The sequence below is a fragment of the Columba livia genome, chromosome 1 (genome assembly GCF_036013475.1).
Source record: "Columba livia isolate bColLiv1 breed racing homer chromosome 1, bColLiv1.pat.W.v2, whole genome shotgun sequence".
NCBI classification, from domain to species: Eukaryota; Metazoa; Chordata; class Aves; order Columbiformes; family Columbidae; genus Columba; species Columba livia.
Genome location: NC_088602.1, coordinates 151,007,842 through 151,025,549, shown reverse-complemented (window position 1 = coordinate 151,025,549; position 17,708 = coordinate 151,007,842). Strand labels below are relative to the sequence as shown.

Below are 17,708 nucleotides of genomic sequence, written 5' to 3'. Positions count from 1 at the left end.
GAAACCTCCCAAAATACCCACCACCACCTTTGAATGAAAGGGTTGTGTGCTGGTTTGACTGAAAATGAGTTAATTTTCTTCATGCAGTTAGAAACCTTTCTCTTTTTTTTTTTTTTTTTCTGTAGCCAGCACAGTTGTTGTTTGAATTTAGTTTGAGAACAAGAAGGTAACACCCCAGAACAGAGTTAATGTTTTTAATTGCTCTGGTCTGAGAGCCATCTGATCACCTTCTGATCACTCTGCCCACAGGTGTGAGGCAGCCAGGAACAGGGACAGAGATGGGACAGGCCTTGACTGACATCCAGACTGATCAATAAGAATATTCCATGCCATTAGCGTCTTCTCTTTCCAGGATCAGCTGTTTGAGACCAGATGCTGCTGCCTGAGACTGGCTGCTTGGTGTGAACAGAGCTCATGAGGAATTGCATTGAGTATCTTTTATATTCTATTTTCCATTTTATATATATTGTTAGTAGCAGTAGTAGATCAGTGTTATTTTGTTATTTTATTAAACTGGGTCTATCTCAATCCACAAGTTTCTCCCTTCCCTTTTGATTTTCTCTCCTATTCGGGCATGGGAGAGGGGGGAGTAAGTGAGCGGCTGCCATGGTTATATTGCCAGCTTGGGTTAAACCACGACAGGTTGTCTCCAGGGAGATGAGTGGGGATAAATAATGGCCCAAAGCTTAGGCTCTGTGACCTCTCTCTGACTGTATCTGCTGGCAGAACAGCTCACGTGGCTGGGCATGCCCTTAGGCCACCAGCTCACTTGCTGGTAAAGAGCTGAGCTCTGCCAAAGGGCTTTGCTGTCACAGCCAACACAGGCTTCATTCTCAGTAGCCATCTCCAGGTGAGGTCCTTGCTGTTGGTGATGGCCACTTTGAATTTCAGAACCGAGAAGACCAAGGGGTTATTTGAGGATGGGAAGAAATTGCAGTGAATTAAGAAAAGGGAAAATGTAGCTTTTACCAAGAAGTGGTCAGTGGTCAACCTTTGCAGGTCAACAGCAGATGCGGGGTAGCATGAAGAGGTTGGCTGGGGCATACTGGGGACACTGGGGTGGCATGGACCCTGCATGGTGAGCTGTGGGGTGGCAGCCACCTCAACCACTCCTGGCTGAGGATGGGCTGACTGCTTTGTTTGGCGTGGGTTGGCAGCTGAGATGGCATGGTTCTTCCACTTATGCCTGATGCAAATGAAGAAGACCACACTCCCTGAGCAGGGAGAGAGTGAAAATTTTTGTAAATGTAGCTTGTTAGGTGGTCTGGTTTTGGTCTCTGCAGGAAAAGAGCTCAGCCACGACTCTTTAGAGGGCCCCTGGGGAAGAACCCGATAATGTAATGGAATAATGAGTGTCGAGCTATGAAAGCATTTCATTAGCAGCATCCTCTCCCCATGCAGCTCCAGTCTGCTGCAGCTATCATGTGCTTCTGACAAGAAAGGTCACTGCGAGATTATCCTGCCTCTGAAACAGAGCAGTTGCATTTCAGTGAGTGGGTCCTTGTTCCTGTGTGGGCACAGAGAATTAGTAGATAGCTCAAAGCAAAGGGAAAGCTGTGCTTTGGGGTGCTGCTCAGGGGCAAAGCAAAGGATTTTACTGCTCTGAAGCACTGGAATTGTTTCCCCCGTCATTCTGTTCAACATGCCCAGGGCCCATTGTGTTGCAGAGGAAGCCGATGGGTAGATTTCTCTCTCATAAACCTAACTCTCAAAATGTTCACTACTTTCCTTCCTAAGTCAGTAGTTACTTCCCTTCATGACCAGGTGGAGTCCTGAACAGACAGAGGTGTGTTTGAAGGGGATGGTGCTAATTCAAAGTGGGAGTTGGGACATGAGGGATGAGGCTCCTGCTACACTTCCCAAACCACCAGCTGCTGATTGCAAGTGCCCAGGGAGACAGAGCAAGGCAGCCTCAGCCCTTGTCCTCCCAACTGAGACAGCCTAACAAGGCACAGCAGGCCCCAGCTCTGCCATGGGCAGCTTATGTGATGATGAGTTATTCAAATCCCTCTGTTCTCTGCTTCCTCTGTGCTGGACTATAATTAATGAGTCTTCCCTTCTCTTTCTTGCTGCCTGCTGGATTGCAGGCTTGTGTTTGGTGCTACGGCCCTGCCTGGTGTGTCCCCTTGTGCCAGGGAGCAGGACCCCAAGAAGTGAGCAGCAGCCTGCAAAGCACCATCGAGCCTGCAGCAGCAGGGTGGCCCCAGCCCTGCAAGGGTTAAAATTCAGCCTTCACCTGGCTAACACAAACCTGGCATCTTACGCACAAATCTTTCCTGAAGTCAGGCCACTTGCTTTCTGCCTCACAGGCCCTTCCACAGTGGCATCTCTAGGAGCAGCTGACTCCTTCAGTTTGTATTCTTCTTACTCCTTCCCCATACAAGCGTGGAGCAGCTGAGCCCTGTGCCCTGTGGCCGTGTTCCTAGAGCTTTCCTTGCCACAAGAGAGGGCATCTTCTTTCTTTTTTGCCACAAAGTGACTCTCTGCAGGCTTCCGTTTTTAGCACGAAAGAATCATGTTGCCTCTGCTGATGGCAGAGAGCAAAGACTCGACCAGCCCCTACCACCAGCACGTGCTGCTAACCAGAGAGGTGTCACTAAGCAGATGTGGACGGCTGGGTGGGCGGCTGTGCCTGGCAGGATGGGCAGGAGTAGGCAAGAAGAGGAGAATTTTAATCAAAATTATTTTAATCCCTCACCGTGCCAAACATAACACTGTACAGCCTTTACCCCTTCCGTTTGCATTGGGGAGGTTGCCAGCTTCTGCACCCCTTGGCCAGCTCCTTCCCCCTCCTGTTCTCTGCTTCGCCCTGCAGACTTTATTTGCAGGAGCAGGCAGGTCAGAAGCACTGGTTAGGCAAGCAATTTCATTCAAAATATGGCAAAAATGGGCACATCCTCCGAGTCCTGAGCATAGCAGATCACCAAGATTTCTCACTTCCTGAGCTGTTAGTGGCAGGGAACGGGTCAAGGTATTTATGGCAGTACCAATGAGGTTTTTTTTAGTGGAGAATTCCCTTTCATGCTCCTCCATTCAGACTCTTCCTTTGGTTCTTTAGTGAAGTTGATATTTCAGACAGCACCTCTTTGGGGGGCAGGAAGGCTTCAATCCTGAGAACTGCAGGAGATGGTATTTTTGCTACTACAACCTAAAGTCTGTTTCTTAAACATATTGAGCTCAGGAAGAACCATCAGCTAGAAAAATGGCAAGATGTTTTAGGTGCCTCCTTATATTTCACTACAAGGTCTTGATAGGTACAACTGCTAAATCAGGTAAAACCAGCCAACACAGGCAATTTTAATATTTAACACCATTCCCAACAAATTAAACATGTTTTAAAAATACCTTGCCTGAACTTTCGTACTTTGGTTTAAAACTCGTTGATTAAGAAAATTAAAAGCTTTGCTTTTCTCTTTGATCTAATCTTTTGCTTTTCCTCTGCTAGGGCAGTTGAAAGCACTTTTGTTCATTTCTCTTAATTTATTTTTATACATTTGGGGTAGATTTTATACCTTTACATTTGTTATGAATAACCTGATCTTTGGGTGTGCGACCTGGGACACCTGCAGCCAAACTCTAGTTGTGCCCTCAAAGCTATAGAGCAAATGTGTGTCTGTTTTGTTATTGTTGGCCCAAGGATACAAGTGCAATGAGGTAGCACTAATATCAGTGCAGCCTTGTGCCTGCCAGGTTTCCCAAAGCCTTTACAGCTGAGCACTGAAAACCCAAAAGACTATATTTCATACTTGGTTTCTTTGTTTATTTACTGGGGGAAGGTGGGGGCTAAACTACTGTGATGTTTCTATGTATTTTGATCAAGTCACAGACTTCTACACATTAAGTGCCTCCAAAAGGGATTAATGGTGTTAGAGCACATGTGGTTCCTAAGGCTCCAGCAGGAAACAATCCCCTCTATGACAGGCAGAAAAACATCCTCAAAAATAGCCAGGTTGAGATATTGGTTGTGTTTGTAATGTTTTGTACAGTGTTTCTGATCAGAAACCATCTAATCATTATTATTAGTGTTTTTTGAAGCGCATTTCCAATACACCGTAGCTCAGAGGCCGCCCACCTTCCAGTTTTGCTCTTTGTCCTTCATCCTTCAGCTGGGGATGGGGGTAGTGAGATGTGTCCAGCCCCGCTCCTGAAACAAGCAGACACAGCCACTTAAAACACACAACATGATTTTTTTTTTTATTTGTTTAATCAGTTTACATTCCACAATTGACAGTTTACTTATTTATTTTTTAATTTTCCATGAACAAGTTGTTTAGTTAGTTACCAGACAAGATTTAAATCGATGGAAATACAGTATTCTGTGCCAATCTGGATAAAACCAAAACCAAACAAAATCAAAACGAAAGGAAACTTGTAACATGTAGCCAGGTTTTTTTTGGCAAAGTCCTGTGATGCTTTCTGCGACTTTTGTCTTTCAAAGTTACAGGGGTTTGTTCATACCCCCTGTTACTTTCCTGATCTCAACGCTACCACTGAAATGATCCTTCAGGACTGTGGTCCTGCAAACACTGATGCACGTACACAAACACCCGTGTGTCTGCAGATTAGCACCTTGGAGTAACGGAACAAGAAGCTTGGGTTTGTTTCATGTTTAAACAACTTCTGTTCACCTCTTCTGAAACAGATTACAGGAAGAAATGGAAAGTACAATACACTTGATAAGATGTCGCGTTACTTGTGAAATTAGCCACCACACTCGCATCTTACCCGAAGGACCTAACGCAATAGTCAGTTGTTGCTGATGTATTTTTAGCACCGATGCTCACAGGAGCCCCTTTGCCTCTTGCAGCAGCTCAGAAGTCAGAACCTCGCAGGACGTGCCACCCTTGATTACTTCTGACAACTGAATGTTACTACCCAAAACTCATTAAACTCTGAACGGACTGGCTAAAAAGTGTTCCACTCGGTTGAGCAGCCACGTACACAGTTCAAATGTCCTTGAAAAAGCCTGAGACATAATCAGAAATGGACATATTTTTTGATTTTAAAAATATGCTAAAGTTTAACGTATTTTAATGTAATTCCCAATCTAGCAAAGCAATTAGGCATGTGCCTAGCTTTAAGCATGGCAATAGCATCATTAACGGGACATTCATGCTTGAAATTAGGCAAGTGCTTACGTGCTTTGTGGGATCAAAGCTTTGCAGCAGTGTTCTGATGAAGCCAGTATCTCGAGTGTCCTAATCCTGGCTTTCACATTTACAACTGTAGATTTGGATAAACCAGCTACAATCTGGATTTTCAAAAACGTTTAAAACAAAAGGCTCCACTTGCAGCCAGTAGAAGTTGCGAGGGGGCATCAACCCACTGAACATCAGGTATTTTCCCAGGCTTTTGGTTTCCCGTCTCTACAATGGCTATAATACCTACCTGCCTCGGACAGACATGATGTGACTAATACTTCTAAAATTTTCTGAAGAGAAAATATGCCAGGTAAATGCAACATAGCAACACTTTTCTCCAAATACGCCTGAGTAATGTGACGTTCTAGGTCTTTTCTGATCCAGCTTTGATGTGTGTGTACTGCACTTAGAGGAAACATAAACATCTGGCCAAGATGCATCCACATGACAAATGGCTTGTACCAGTCATATCATTTTACTTGAGAATGTCCTAGAAAAGTGCTGACATACTTCATTTTGCACGCATTTAAGTGAATTATTATCCAAAGCCTCTCAAATTGTCAGTTAGAGACAGTGGTGAATGCAACTTTTGTCATCACCAAAGAACAGAGAGGTTATGGGTGTTGTTTCATTTCTTCTGAGCAAAAAGATTATTTTCCTTAAGGAAGCGAGGACCAACAAGGGAATCAAGGAAGGGGAACACTCCAAAAACTTTTGGCCAATGTGGTAGCTCCTGGTTAGGGCAAGTGTTACTGATGGCAAAGTAAATCCTAAAGAGCAAAAGTCTGTATGAGATGCATCTACTGTGGATGGAGGAGAGCCCAGTGAGTCTGATTTCTCACTGACCCTCATGCAAAACGCTCATGCCTTCGCACAGGTCTGTTTTCCCATACCTGCACGTCTTTCCTGTAGGAGCGCGTGGTGGCACAAGTGTGAGGCAGCGAGGAGTCAGTCTCACAGCTCTGAGTCTCACAGCCGAGCGGTCCATGAGCAGCACAGTGGGAGCTCACAAGGCAAGGCAAAGCTCTCTGACGTGAAGTGGCCCTGGGTACTGCACCCGTCCTCCTGCCAGCCCCCTGCGATTGCCCCGGTGCCCAGGCATTGCTGTCATCTCCTGCGAGGCTGTGCATTCCCTCCCTGCTGCAGCGTCACAGGAGTGGTTATGGCTTTCATTAGGAGGTGAGACAGTTGTTTGGTTTTTGTGTTTGTTTTTTTGTTTTTTTAAGAGAGAGTGGAAAATCATCCAGGAGGATAATCCAAATGCAGCGTGGGGACAAGGGAGTCAGGCAGGCCCCTCTTGGCAAGCTCAGCCTTGGCCAAGTCAGCCGAGCAGGGAGGAGAGTGTGTGTGGCTGGGCAGGCAGGGCTGATATAAAGAACGGGAAAGAAAGGTAAACTGGGACAGAGTCACCCTTTAGAGTCTCCTTACATCTGATGGTGCATTTTGACTTTATCGCCTTTTAAAAGGAGGTTTCCTTTGACAGTGAAACTTGAAAAAGTCTGCAAAACCTTAGTGGGACACAGTGAGTCGAGAGCTAAAAGAGCAACTTCTGAGAGGTCCCATGTTCCTAGACTGTCCCTATTCCTCTCATAGAGAGGGAGGGAGGACAATGATGAGAATTTGGGGACATTCTGAAAAGTCTTGCAGAAATTGGTGCTGCATCCTTCAATTCGATTTATTCTCAAGCTCCTGCTCATTTCCAGAGTTCACTCTTAAAGCCTTTATTTCTTTTTTTCGCAGACATCTCAAACAACAAAACAGTCACATATGCAAGAAATAGTATGGAATGGGATTTAGAGAAGAACATCTTTACAGGAAGCATCTCTATATTCTCACACAGCAGGAGGAAGAGAGAGAGAGATACATGTCTGACTCCTCAAAAAAGGGAAAGGGAGAACAGGAGAGGAATGTCAGGATGAAAAAGTACAGCTTGGTCAAGGTAGTACCATGCCAAAAAATATCTTTTGATCCCTGGAACTAAGTTTTATCTTCCACTTTCCAGCTAAAGTCTTTCCCTAAGTACTGGTACAGAGTATTGAACATTACTTTACAGGTTCCTGCAGCCCAGCTGAAGTTCCTCTTGCCATAACCTTAACAGTATTTTAAAAATAAAGTTGTTCTGAGAGATGGGTGAAGATTCTAAAGTCCCTGACCTAAATTTAGCTGTAGAAATAAATAGCAGTGGCCATACATTGGCACAACATGCAAGTTCACTTAGCCCCGGAGTTTTCAGAAATCAGTTTGATTGTCCCACTCTTCTGACTGTGTTTGTTCTATTTGGGTAAAATATGGGAATATACAAGAGCTGGGTTGGATTGCTGGTCCTTCCAGACAGATTTGCTATCCGGATTTTGGCTCTGAGGGACTCTCACCATGAGATGGAGATGTATGTTCATCCTTGTCAGAGCAGCTTTTGGGATAATCCAGTCACCATTCATTCTCTTTTTGAGTCCCCAGTTTAGTTTTTCTGAGGACAACTATAATCCTAACAATAAGGAATGAAATTCCAATCATCTCTTTAATCTCTCTGTGAGATGTTTGGAAAAAAAAAAAAAAAAAAGAAACTACCCAAACTTACCTGGGAGGGGAATTTTTTTATTATCACTTCCAACTAGATGACTTTTTTCAGGCCAGCTTGGGGACAGAGCAAGAAAATAACCTTTGAACAGCTTAGCTATTTAAACTTTCAGGATGCAAATTCACTCTTTGAACTGCTTCAGCAAAGCCCAGGACTGACAGAGAAAGGTGAGGAGTTCAAACCAAAGATCTCTTGACCTCCAGCACTGGGACAACCCTGTGGTCTGTGCCTGGAGACCATCACCAGGAACTCACCTCAAATGCGATTTCCAGAGGCTGGGGCAAGCCTATCCTTTGCAGTCATGTTGCAGTTCAGGAGGGGAAGGCTGCTGTGAACATCTCCTTTTGCACCAGCAGTCTTTCACAATTAACATCATTGTTTGGCACAGTGGGCCAGGCCATGTGCCTGAAGCACAGGGCCATGGTTGATCTCCATCTGCACTAGGTCCCTTCATTAATCTCACCAGGATTTAAGATCTTTTAAGCTCTTGAGACCACCCAAGATAGGTGAGTGGTCACTCTGTGGAGTGAAAGGGAGCTCCTAAAGCTGACTTAGATGTCACTTCTACTGATTCACCATTTAGAAGCCACTGTGGCTTCATTAACTATGCAAGAAACCAAAGGAGACAAGTCCATTAACTAAAAGAGCTTGGTTAAGTGGTTAAGGTTAATGGGGATGAATTCAGGTCAGAAAATCCAGACCTTTGTATAGCTTGGCTTCGTCCACAGAGGTGCCTCTCAAACACGCACCTAGTGCAAATGAACAGCATCTGTACAAAGAGCGTCTTAATAAAGAATGTGAATCTATTGAGAGAGCTAATGTGGAACAGAAATTCTGCAGTGGCTTTTTCAGTCCATTTCTTTTCCTTAGAAAAGCCCTTGAGACCCAGTCCTGTGACTGGATATACGTGTGTGGATGTGCGCACTGCTGACTTTAGTGTGGTACCCCTCCTCGACTGGCACAATGGCAGAATGAGGATTTTCCTGGGAAATAATAATTTTAAATTTGTTTTGATCTAAATCTGAGATACATGAGGATTGTGAAAAAGAAACAGTCCTTTGCCTGAAATTCTGTACATTGACCTCAGGTTATTTCAGGCAATCATGAAGCTATGGACGTTTTTCATAAATTTACAAATATATATACATATATACATATATATACAAGTATACGTGTGTCAGCCTATGGGCTAGATTTACCACTGCACTATTCCAGCCACACACAAGTATAATGGTTGCTTTTTACAAAAAGAGATTGGTATAAAGTTAGAGTGACTTAGCAGTGACTGTTCCTATGTCTATGAAAAAGATCCTTAAGTGGGCTGACATACAAGTACAACCCCCTTACCTAAGTCTGCTCATCACATATACATATAAATAGGACCCAGTCTTACAGTTGTTAAGAAAGCAAATTGACCTGTAATCAAAGGGAATTTTACTTGAGAAAGAACTGAAGGTTCAAGCCCATTTTAGATACAGTCCCCAGCTTCGAAAGTTGTAACGTCTGTCATACTAGGCCTCAAAATGCTTTAAAATAATTTAAGTTACTGCAGAAAAATGTCTTCAAAAGTTCCCAAATATGATTTTCTGTGTAAATAGGGGAAATTTTGTCCTGCAAAAGATCAAACAAAAAATGCATGAATATAAACACTCTAAGTGATGGAAATTGCCAAGTAAAAATAGTAACAGTTTAAATTAGATGTCTGTGATTGTTGTTGGTACCCAGGAGTTATAAATAATTCAGTACACTCTAACTGAATAGTCTAAGGCTGCACTTTTATTTGATTGTTCTGATTACTCAAACCTTTTCCTTACGATCTATATTGTTAATGAATAACTCTTAGTAAGAAAAATGCAGTCTTATGCTCTACAGTCAGATGAGAACTATTCTTGAGATAAAATGTCACAGGAGCTTGAGCAAATTAAGAGCATATATGTATTTTTTTTTTTCAATTATGCAGACACCAAAGGCATTTAGTATTTTATGCCTATTCACCGTCTAAAGAAGGACTGAATGCTGAGGCCCTTTTTTGCAGCTGCCCCCAGAACATGAGCCGCATCTGATTCATGCCCTTTGGTGTCTACGTTATTTTGAAACTGGGGCAAAACCCACATGTCACGCAGCTTTTGAAGACTTGGCACTTCGTCTGCCATAGAATCATTGTTGCCGTTTGGGTGTTTCTGACCAGCTGGCAAAATAACAAGGCTGCTCGAAGGAACTGCCTTTACAGAGATATTCCTGTGCCCCGCTGCCACAGGTAGGGCTCAGAGCCATGGGTACGCGAAGCTCCCTGCTGTGCCCAGCGGCATCGACCGCGCTCTTCGTGCTGCTGACAACCCGCACAAGCCCTCTGCGAAGGACAGAAATAAGACTCAGGCGGTGTCCTGCCATGGTGCTGCCGCTCAGCACAGAGGGAATTTTACCTAAACTTTTCTGATTTGGAGGTGATATGGTGATTTATTTTTTTTTATTGTGGCTGTGGCCATCTGTGTTGAGAAGCACCTTGCAAGAGCGGGTTGCAAGAACCAGTCTTGTGAATACCCAGGCTGTTCTTCTAGTGGGACTTCAGGTTTTTCCCCTTTAGCTTTACACGCTCAGAAAATGGCACATGTCTGTGTCCCACACGCATGGTTAGAGCCAAGGCCTGTGCCTCTAGAAGGTAGTAAGGCCTTGAGGACACAACTGCATTTTTGGAGGTAGAACGGCTAGCCCAGGGCTGATCAGATCAGAAGCAGCTCTGTAGAAACTCTGTACTGAAGAGCACTGATGGTCAGCTCTGGAGAGTCTTGTTGCAGTGTTTCAGCATGTTTCGGCCCTGAGCTGTTCACTGCCTCCCTTTTTGCCTGATGCATCCACCCAAAGGCAAAATAGGCAGAAAGAAACACGTACTGGTGCCTCAGCTGCTTTCTTTCTTTCCGTCTCTGGGATCAGAATGACATTGGCAATTCTTTCTTAAATATCCAAATACATTTTGGTAGCGAATACCCAGATAATTTCCATGTGATCTGCACGCATAGACGGCATCTGAATTGCATTGCAACTCCTGAGTTAAGTATAAAAGAATAGAAAACAAACTATTATGCTGCTTGTTGCCATGTATTTTCTCTCTATATAGTACACATATTTACAGGTTGCTAGCACGCACATCATGTGGGGTATGCATGTGTGTGTGCGCCTAAGGAAGGAGGGGCATGAGGATGTCCATGTGTATACACCCTATGCAAGAAAACTTTTGAAGTTACTTTCTGCCACTCTGCAGGAGTGTTAATCCATGAAGGAAAAATATAAAAATGCAGTCCTAGAAGGGACTGACAATTCCTGCTGCTGATGCTGCAGAAAACATTGGATTGTCCTCACATAACTCTACCAATGCCCGTCAATTCTGACCTATAGCAACTGCTGTTTGGTTTCCTTTTTTTCACTCCCCCACCTTCCCCTGGAATTAACCTCTCTGAGCCTCCATTAATTTCATTGCAATTCTTCCCTGAGGAAGGAAGGAGAATTGATCTGTGATTCTGGAGTGCTTTACTAGAGGTGACCAGCATTTCATTTCCCTCTTGTGGCCTATATTGGAGCAGTTGTCTAGGCTCTTTTTCTACGTTAAATCTGGAACACGTGCAAGGCACACGGCAATTTAATTCACTGCATTGTATCAGGCTCCAGCTCTCCCACTGGTGTCAACAGGGAGCTTATTGGACCCCCCTGGCACCAGCAGTAGGTCATTTGTTTTAAAAAGCATTGCCATCTCTAACTATGGCTCTCAAGAAGTCTGTAAGATTGGGGTATTAGTGGGGCAGACAGGATGGAAACCCTAAATCAGGGAGAAAAAAAGAAAAAGGTAACATTTTATGGGCGTTTCTTTCTAAAGCCAAAGATTAGATGTTGTGAGTATGTAAGCACACATTTAATTTTCGGTGTTGGCCAGGACAGCACTAAAATATTTTCTGAGGCACCTGACCCAAAGCTTACTGGAGCCAAGGGAAAGTTTTCTGTGGACTTCAACAGACTATGGAACAAATGCACTATATTCCCCATTGTTACTGGAAACAGTGGGGCTGTAAGATTTGAGCTAAGCCCTGGTTTTATGAGCTTTTCAGCTTAGACTCACAGAATCGAGATCTTATGGGTCTGGCCTGGAGTTTGTGATCAAACATTAGGCTTGTTTGAAACTCATTTCCTAACCTTGGAAATTCATCCATCACTAATCTCTACATGCCATTTGTGCTTCACCCACATTTTTTATTCTTTGTCTCTCAGTGATGCCTGGCAATCGTTCAGAGCTGTCTCAGTTTTTCACCTTGAGTCTTCCCTTGCTGGCTTGGTGACCACAGTTGTATGGGCCATGAAAGAGTGCAGAACTTGGGGGCCAGGAAATGCAGCGGTGGTTTGTGTGAATGTGTCTAAGCACACCCTCCTAGGTCTATGTAGAGACACACAGAAGAGCCCAAATAATGTATGTCTTTATTTAAGCTATACTCGGTAACATATTATTTCCTCTCCATTTCACTGCTGGCAGTTAGCTTGGCACTCAAGAATTAAGGACAGATTACAGTGATTTTCTTCGGCGCTCTGCTTATCAGTGGGGCTCCAGGGATGAGCCTGATCCAGAGGCGCTGCATGGTGGGTAAATGGACAGTCACAGAGACACAGTCTTTCGGGAAGGCTTGGGAATCTGAGATACCCCCTGCATATCAATCCTCTCCCTCACCAACATTGCTTTATTCATCATCCAATGAACCGCGCAGCTAACATGCCATAGCTAAATGCGGTCCCAAATGACTCACATCTACAGGAAAGCAGAATACCTGCGCTCTCACGATTCTCTCTTGGGAGGATGAAGATCCTCTCTTAAGAGGACTCTGAGGGTTGTTTTTTCTTTTTTCCTTTGAGGTTTTTTTCCCTTTCATTGGTTACTGCAGCTGGAATAACATTTTAAAAAGTAATGGCAATTTTTCAAAAGCAATATTTCAAAGAAATTGCTCTGGTCACTGGTGGTTTGTGATCCGCTTGTGACTGTCTCTTGGGTAGAACGAAACAAAAAAGAAGCCCAACTAGAAATATAACTGAAGGGACTGCGCTATTTAGATCAGGGAAGTTCAGTTGTGTGTTTGCAGAGAAGGAGAAGGGAGAGATGATATATACAGGTGTCCAATATGAATCACGAGTTTTAACACGCAAACAGCTTTAGCTTGAAGAAGAAGGTGTCCTATACAGTACAAAAGATACAGAGCTCATGTATACAGTGCCCCCTGGCAGGGACGGACAGCAGAACCCTCTGTAGCTAACTCTCTGTGGCCACAGGACAACTTCACTGTACAAGAACTGAGAGTCACTGTACATAAAACCTCAGCCTGCAGATGGCAGTGGGTTGATCCGGTTCACCCTCCATCCCTAGGACTGGTATTTCATGACATCTGCGCTCACTGCAGTCAAGTTCCTCTGTGGTCTCTGGAGCACAGAGATGCATTGTCTCAGCAGCGCGACATGAAAGGCCACATGCGGGAGAGAGCTACCGACCCCACGTTACCACCTCACGGAAGGGGAGACCAAACACCCACTGGCACATCAGGCTAGGACAACAGTGTCACTTTATCTACAAGGGTGGGACAGGAAAAGAAGAGCAGGGGTTTGACTCTGTAGGAAGCTGAACATCATCCAGGAAAGCACATGAATAGTCTACCAAAGTTAAGGGGATTAGTCACATGCTTCAAGTAAAGCACATGCTTAGGCGCTTTGCCAGAGCAGATCTGAGGGATGGGGTCAAGTCCCTTAATGCTGGGATCACAGCTAACACATTTCTAATTAACTATTCCTCCAACTAGAAAACCACATACTAGTCAAGAAACTTGAATCTCTGTTCAGAGAGATATTCCAAAACCTCCCCAAAATGCAGAAACTCAGACTAGAGGTGAGTGTGCTTTGGCTCAGGATAGATGGAGACACTGACTATCACAGTTTTGGATCTGGATGTATTTTGAGTCAACCCTGCTCTAAAGATGAGCCTGAGTCAACAGAAAGTGTGGTGGGGCTGTGAGCCCCATTCAAGGGTATCGAAGCACAGGGGGCTCTTCCCAGTTCTGTGAGTAGTACAGAGGGAAATTCACAATATCCCAAGGGGGTTTGGCTTTGCTTGAGGCAAAGATGAAAGAACTGGTGTTTGCACAAATGATCTCTTTGGGGATCTAGTTTGAGATCAAAGCAATATGATCATCTGCTGCTCTAGACGCTTACTCCCACAGTTTTAATGATGCTTCATAGCCACACAGGCTTCACAGAGCCTATGCAATGGCAAGTGAAAAATCACAGAATTGGCCCAAATATCCAGAGTTAACACTTTTCTGTTGTAAAAAATACAATCATAGCCCTCTTCCATCATTGTCACACACAGACAAATACACAGGCTCATATACAGATTGTAAACCAATACCATCAGAGAATGCCTCATCAAGGCAGAACTATTTTCATGCCATCTGTGGGAAGGAAAGCTTTGAGAATCTATGAAACAGCAAAAATATTTCAATATCTTTAAATCTTACTGGTATAACTCATTCAAAAATCTATCTGTAAAAGAATACACCCTGCGAACAGTCACAGACCATACAAGGGTACATCATCACAGGAGCTGTCGTACTGCTTTCCATGCCACAGAGCCTGATGGTGGACTCCAGCTAGATATCTCAGTGCCCTTTAGTTTATCTGGTTCACTCCTGGTGTCTGTATTCACATGAAACACCTTCCCTATCACACTCAGCACTGCAGAGGAGGAACAAAGTTTGCATTTAAGGCCGTTTTAATGAAATGGATATCATTTTCCTAATGCATTAATATCTTAAGGAGAAGTTTTTTCTAAAAATCTTTCATATTTTGAGAAAATTCACAATTTTTTATAGGTCTCTTTTGTTTCTCAGTTATTTATTTTCTGCTTTCCATTTTGAAATAGCTTTCCAAGAGCTGTTTTCATTTTTAATTTCCTTCTTCTGTCCAATGGTAATTCATCAGACCTAGTAGGCACTTGCACAGTCAAACGGTTCCAAAGCTTTTCAATACCACTGTATTTGAAAACCTTGCCAGAAAAATAAAAAAAAAAAAAAGAAAGAAACTAATCTACTTAAAAATCAAGTTTCCTCAAAAGGCTTGTATTTTCAACATTAATAAATAAATACTTTCCCTGGTCACATCTAACGAAGAATGAACTGATGAAACTTCAGTTGCCGGGAATGGCACGTCAGTGGCGACACACTGACTTGGCAGCTGGCGTTGGTGTGTTTGGGGATTTTGTAGACTAGAGAAAGCAAGAGCTAGGTAGTTCAGCAAGAATGAAACGCAGATCTACCCTACTCCAAAATGTCCCCTAGAAACTTCATTTCTTTGGGCACTGTTAGTAAAGCAACATCGTCACACAAAGTGTAACGGGGAGGAGAAGCAGGGCTGGAAGGGGAAGGGCTGGCTATGCAACTGTATTGCATAAGAATTATTTGTTGGTTTGTTTTTTGTTTTTTTAATAAAGCAAGCAAAATACTGTTTCTTGCCAGCTGTGTAAATGGTATAACCTGGAAACTAATGCCGTCATTTCTGTGCAGCAGGCACAGTCTCAACACGTTGCCTCCTTCTCCTTTTGAGATTTTTTAGATGCAGAGGATGACTTTTTATTGACTAATGAGGACTGATGGCATGCAGCTATTGTGTAAGAAAGGATTCCTGGTACTATCCCTGAATTAAGAGCATGTTTGGTTTGGGGAGGCCTTTTTTTTCCCTGTTTCCCTTCACCTGCACTTTTGACAGTGGTATCCTTCTCCTGTATATGGCCAGGCAGTCACCATCTCTTCACACTCCCTTTGGTTACCCCCTTGGACCTCCCTCCCCACCTTCCCCTCAGCCACTAGTCCCCTGCAAGGACCCACTAGCCTCACAGCCTCACAGCTATGCTTCCCCTAATAGCATTCATTGCCCTCTCCAGACTTTTAGCTCTTCATTTCTGGAACCTATGACCTGAATGACGGGAAGAGCAGAGTGAAGGAAAAAGGAGACAAGGGGATGAGGAGTAGCAGGAAAAATAGAAAGACCAAAAAAGAGAGAGAGTCCCATTTGCAGATTCACAGTTATATCATACAATGCTTGAGCTCATGGAAAATGGATCTCTGTTCTCTGCACCTGACCCTTATGGTTCCATCTGTACACAGTTCTCCCAGATGGAGAGTGGAGATGTCCAGTGAACTGGGGCAGTTTCCAAAGACAAGATGTGGGAAAGTCTTATTTGGCATACATGAACACAGTAGGATGAGTCTCTTACTTCTCCCTTGCAAAAATTAGCTGCCCTTTCCTCCTCGGCAACGGCTTTTGCCCAGTTGTCTTAAACATCCAAACCGGAAACTTGACAAAATCCCACTCCAGCAAATACCTGGGAAGAACAACTGCCAGGGCTCCCCCCACCTCCCTTCTCCTTGGTTGGTCGTCCCTGGGATCCACCATCCTGAACTCTCAGATGCTCCGTGAAAACAAAAACCCAGCCTGAAATCCACCGGAGGAGACACGCTGTCTCAGACCTGACGGCTTTCCTCACGCTTCTGCAGTCGCGGTGCCTCAGTCTTGGGGCCACAAACACAGCATGGGTGGTTTGGTGGACAATCACATTGCAATGTTTTAAATTTTTCTTTTTCTTAAAAAAAATAAATAGAAGAAGAGGGAAAAAAAAGTTATGCACACATGTATCACAGCATTTTCAAAAGGCCTTCTGCTGCATTTATGTTAGCAGTTCAGCCTTGGTTGTGAGCCTGGATGTAAGGCAGCTGGAAGATTAAAACCATGTTGTTGGAAAGTCCACTGAGACGTCCTCATGGAGTTTTTTTTTGTTGTTGTTTTCCTGGTTTTATTTTGTTAGATCTGTTTGTTATTATTATTATTTTCACTTGTTCGCTCCTCTCTAAAGTTTGACAGGTAAAGAGAAAATGCTTTTCTGCTTTTCCCCACATGTTCTGTCCATTTTATTTTCTGTGTTTTAAGAAAAAACAAAACAAAACAACAAAAAACGAAACCCTAAAAAAACCCTCAAAAACAATGACAGGGCAGGCTTCTGTCATTTTGTTTTAAGAAAGGAAAATAAAGTGGGTAAATTTCTGATATTGACCTTGAGGAGGTGTGTTGTAGAGGTGGCTCAAATGCTTGATTTGCTCCTTTGCTTGCTGTTTGCATTTTCCCTTCTGGCTGCAATGGACAGACTCTTTGTCCCCCTCCCACCCCACCCTCCATGTCCTGTACAGATTCTGGTTCCAGATCCCCCATATGGACTCCCTATTCCCCTTCCCAAATGGCAGTAAGTTGGTGCGACTGTATGTTCATTTGACCTCTAAGGTATGATGCTGAAGTTAAGAGTTGGATGGAAGAGCCACGTGAGAGAAAAGCTTTCCCATCGCTGTGAGAAAGAACGAAGCAACACAGATGTCCGGTGGAGATGTGAGTGCCGTGTTGGACTCAGCTCTACCTTGGCACTGGCATTAATTTGAGATTTGTTATATATATATATAGTTATATATATATATATATGCATGTATAGGTATACATAGACATATATATATATGCATGTGTGTGTGTATTTGTTTGCTATTTGTTTTAGCACACTGTCCCATTCTCAGGTCTAGATTTGGGGCAGTTGGTCCTGGGGACAGGTTGGACAGAAGGAGCCAGAGTGCAGAAGAAGCCAGAGATCAGAGTGAGGCCCAGGCCCCCCCACGCACAGAACATGGACCAGCCATAGCCATGGCTGATGTCGTCGGGAAGTCCGTACAGGTAGCGGGGGTAGCGGGAGAGCTCGAAGTTGATTCCAGCCACACAGGTGCACAGTGAAATGATGCAGAAGGTTCCTGGAGGAGAGCGGGAAGGGGAGAAGGAGGGAGGGGAAAAAAAAGAACAAAGAGAAGTTAGAAGAGTGACAGACATCCCACTTTCCGAGCCGCCTGAGAAGGTCTGGCACAAGCAGTGAGGAAATACCTAAA

At 43.9% G+C, this 17,708-nt stretch overlaps 1 protein-coding gene across 7 annotated transcripts in view; it reads right to left on the bottom strand.

Annotated features, from left to right (window-relative positions):
- Positions 1 to 17,708, bottom strand: part of TMEM178B (transmembrane protein 178B) — a 254,951-nt gene that overhangs the window by 7,676 nt on the left and 229,567 nt on the right. For 5 of the 7 annotated variants that reach the window (XM_065038674.1, XM_065038703.1, XM_065038684.1 and 2 more), the window contains one exon: positions 4,070 to 17,576. In XM_065038674.1, coding sequence (XP_064894746.1) covers positions 17,326 to 17,576 — 251 coding nt within the window. In that variant the 3' untranslated portion in view covers positions 4,070 to 17,325. Of the gene's footprint in view, positions 1 to 4,069; positions 17,577 to 17,708 lie in introns of those variants that run through there. The other 2 variants (XM_065038696.1, XM_065038710.1) reach the window with 1 other exon arrangement.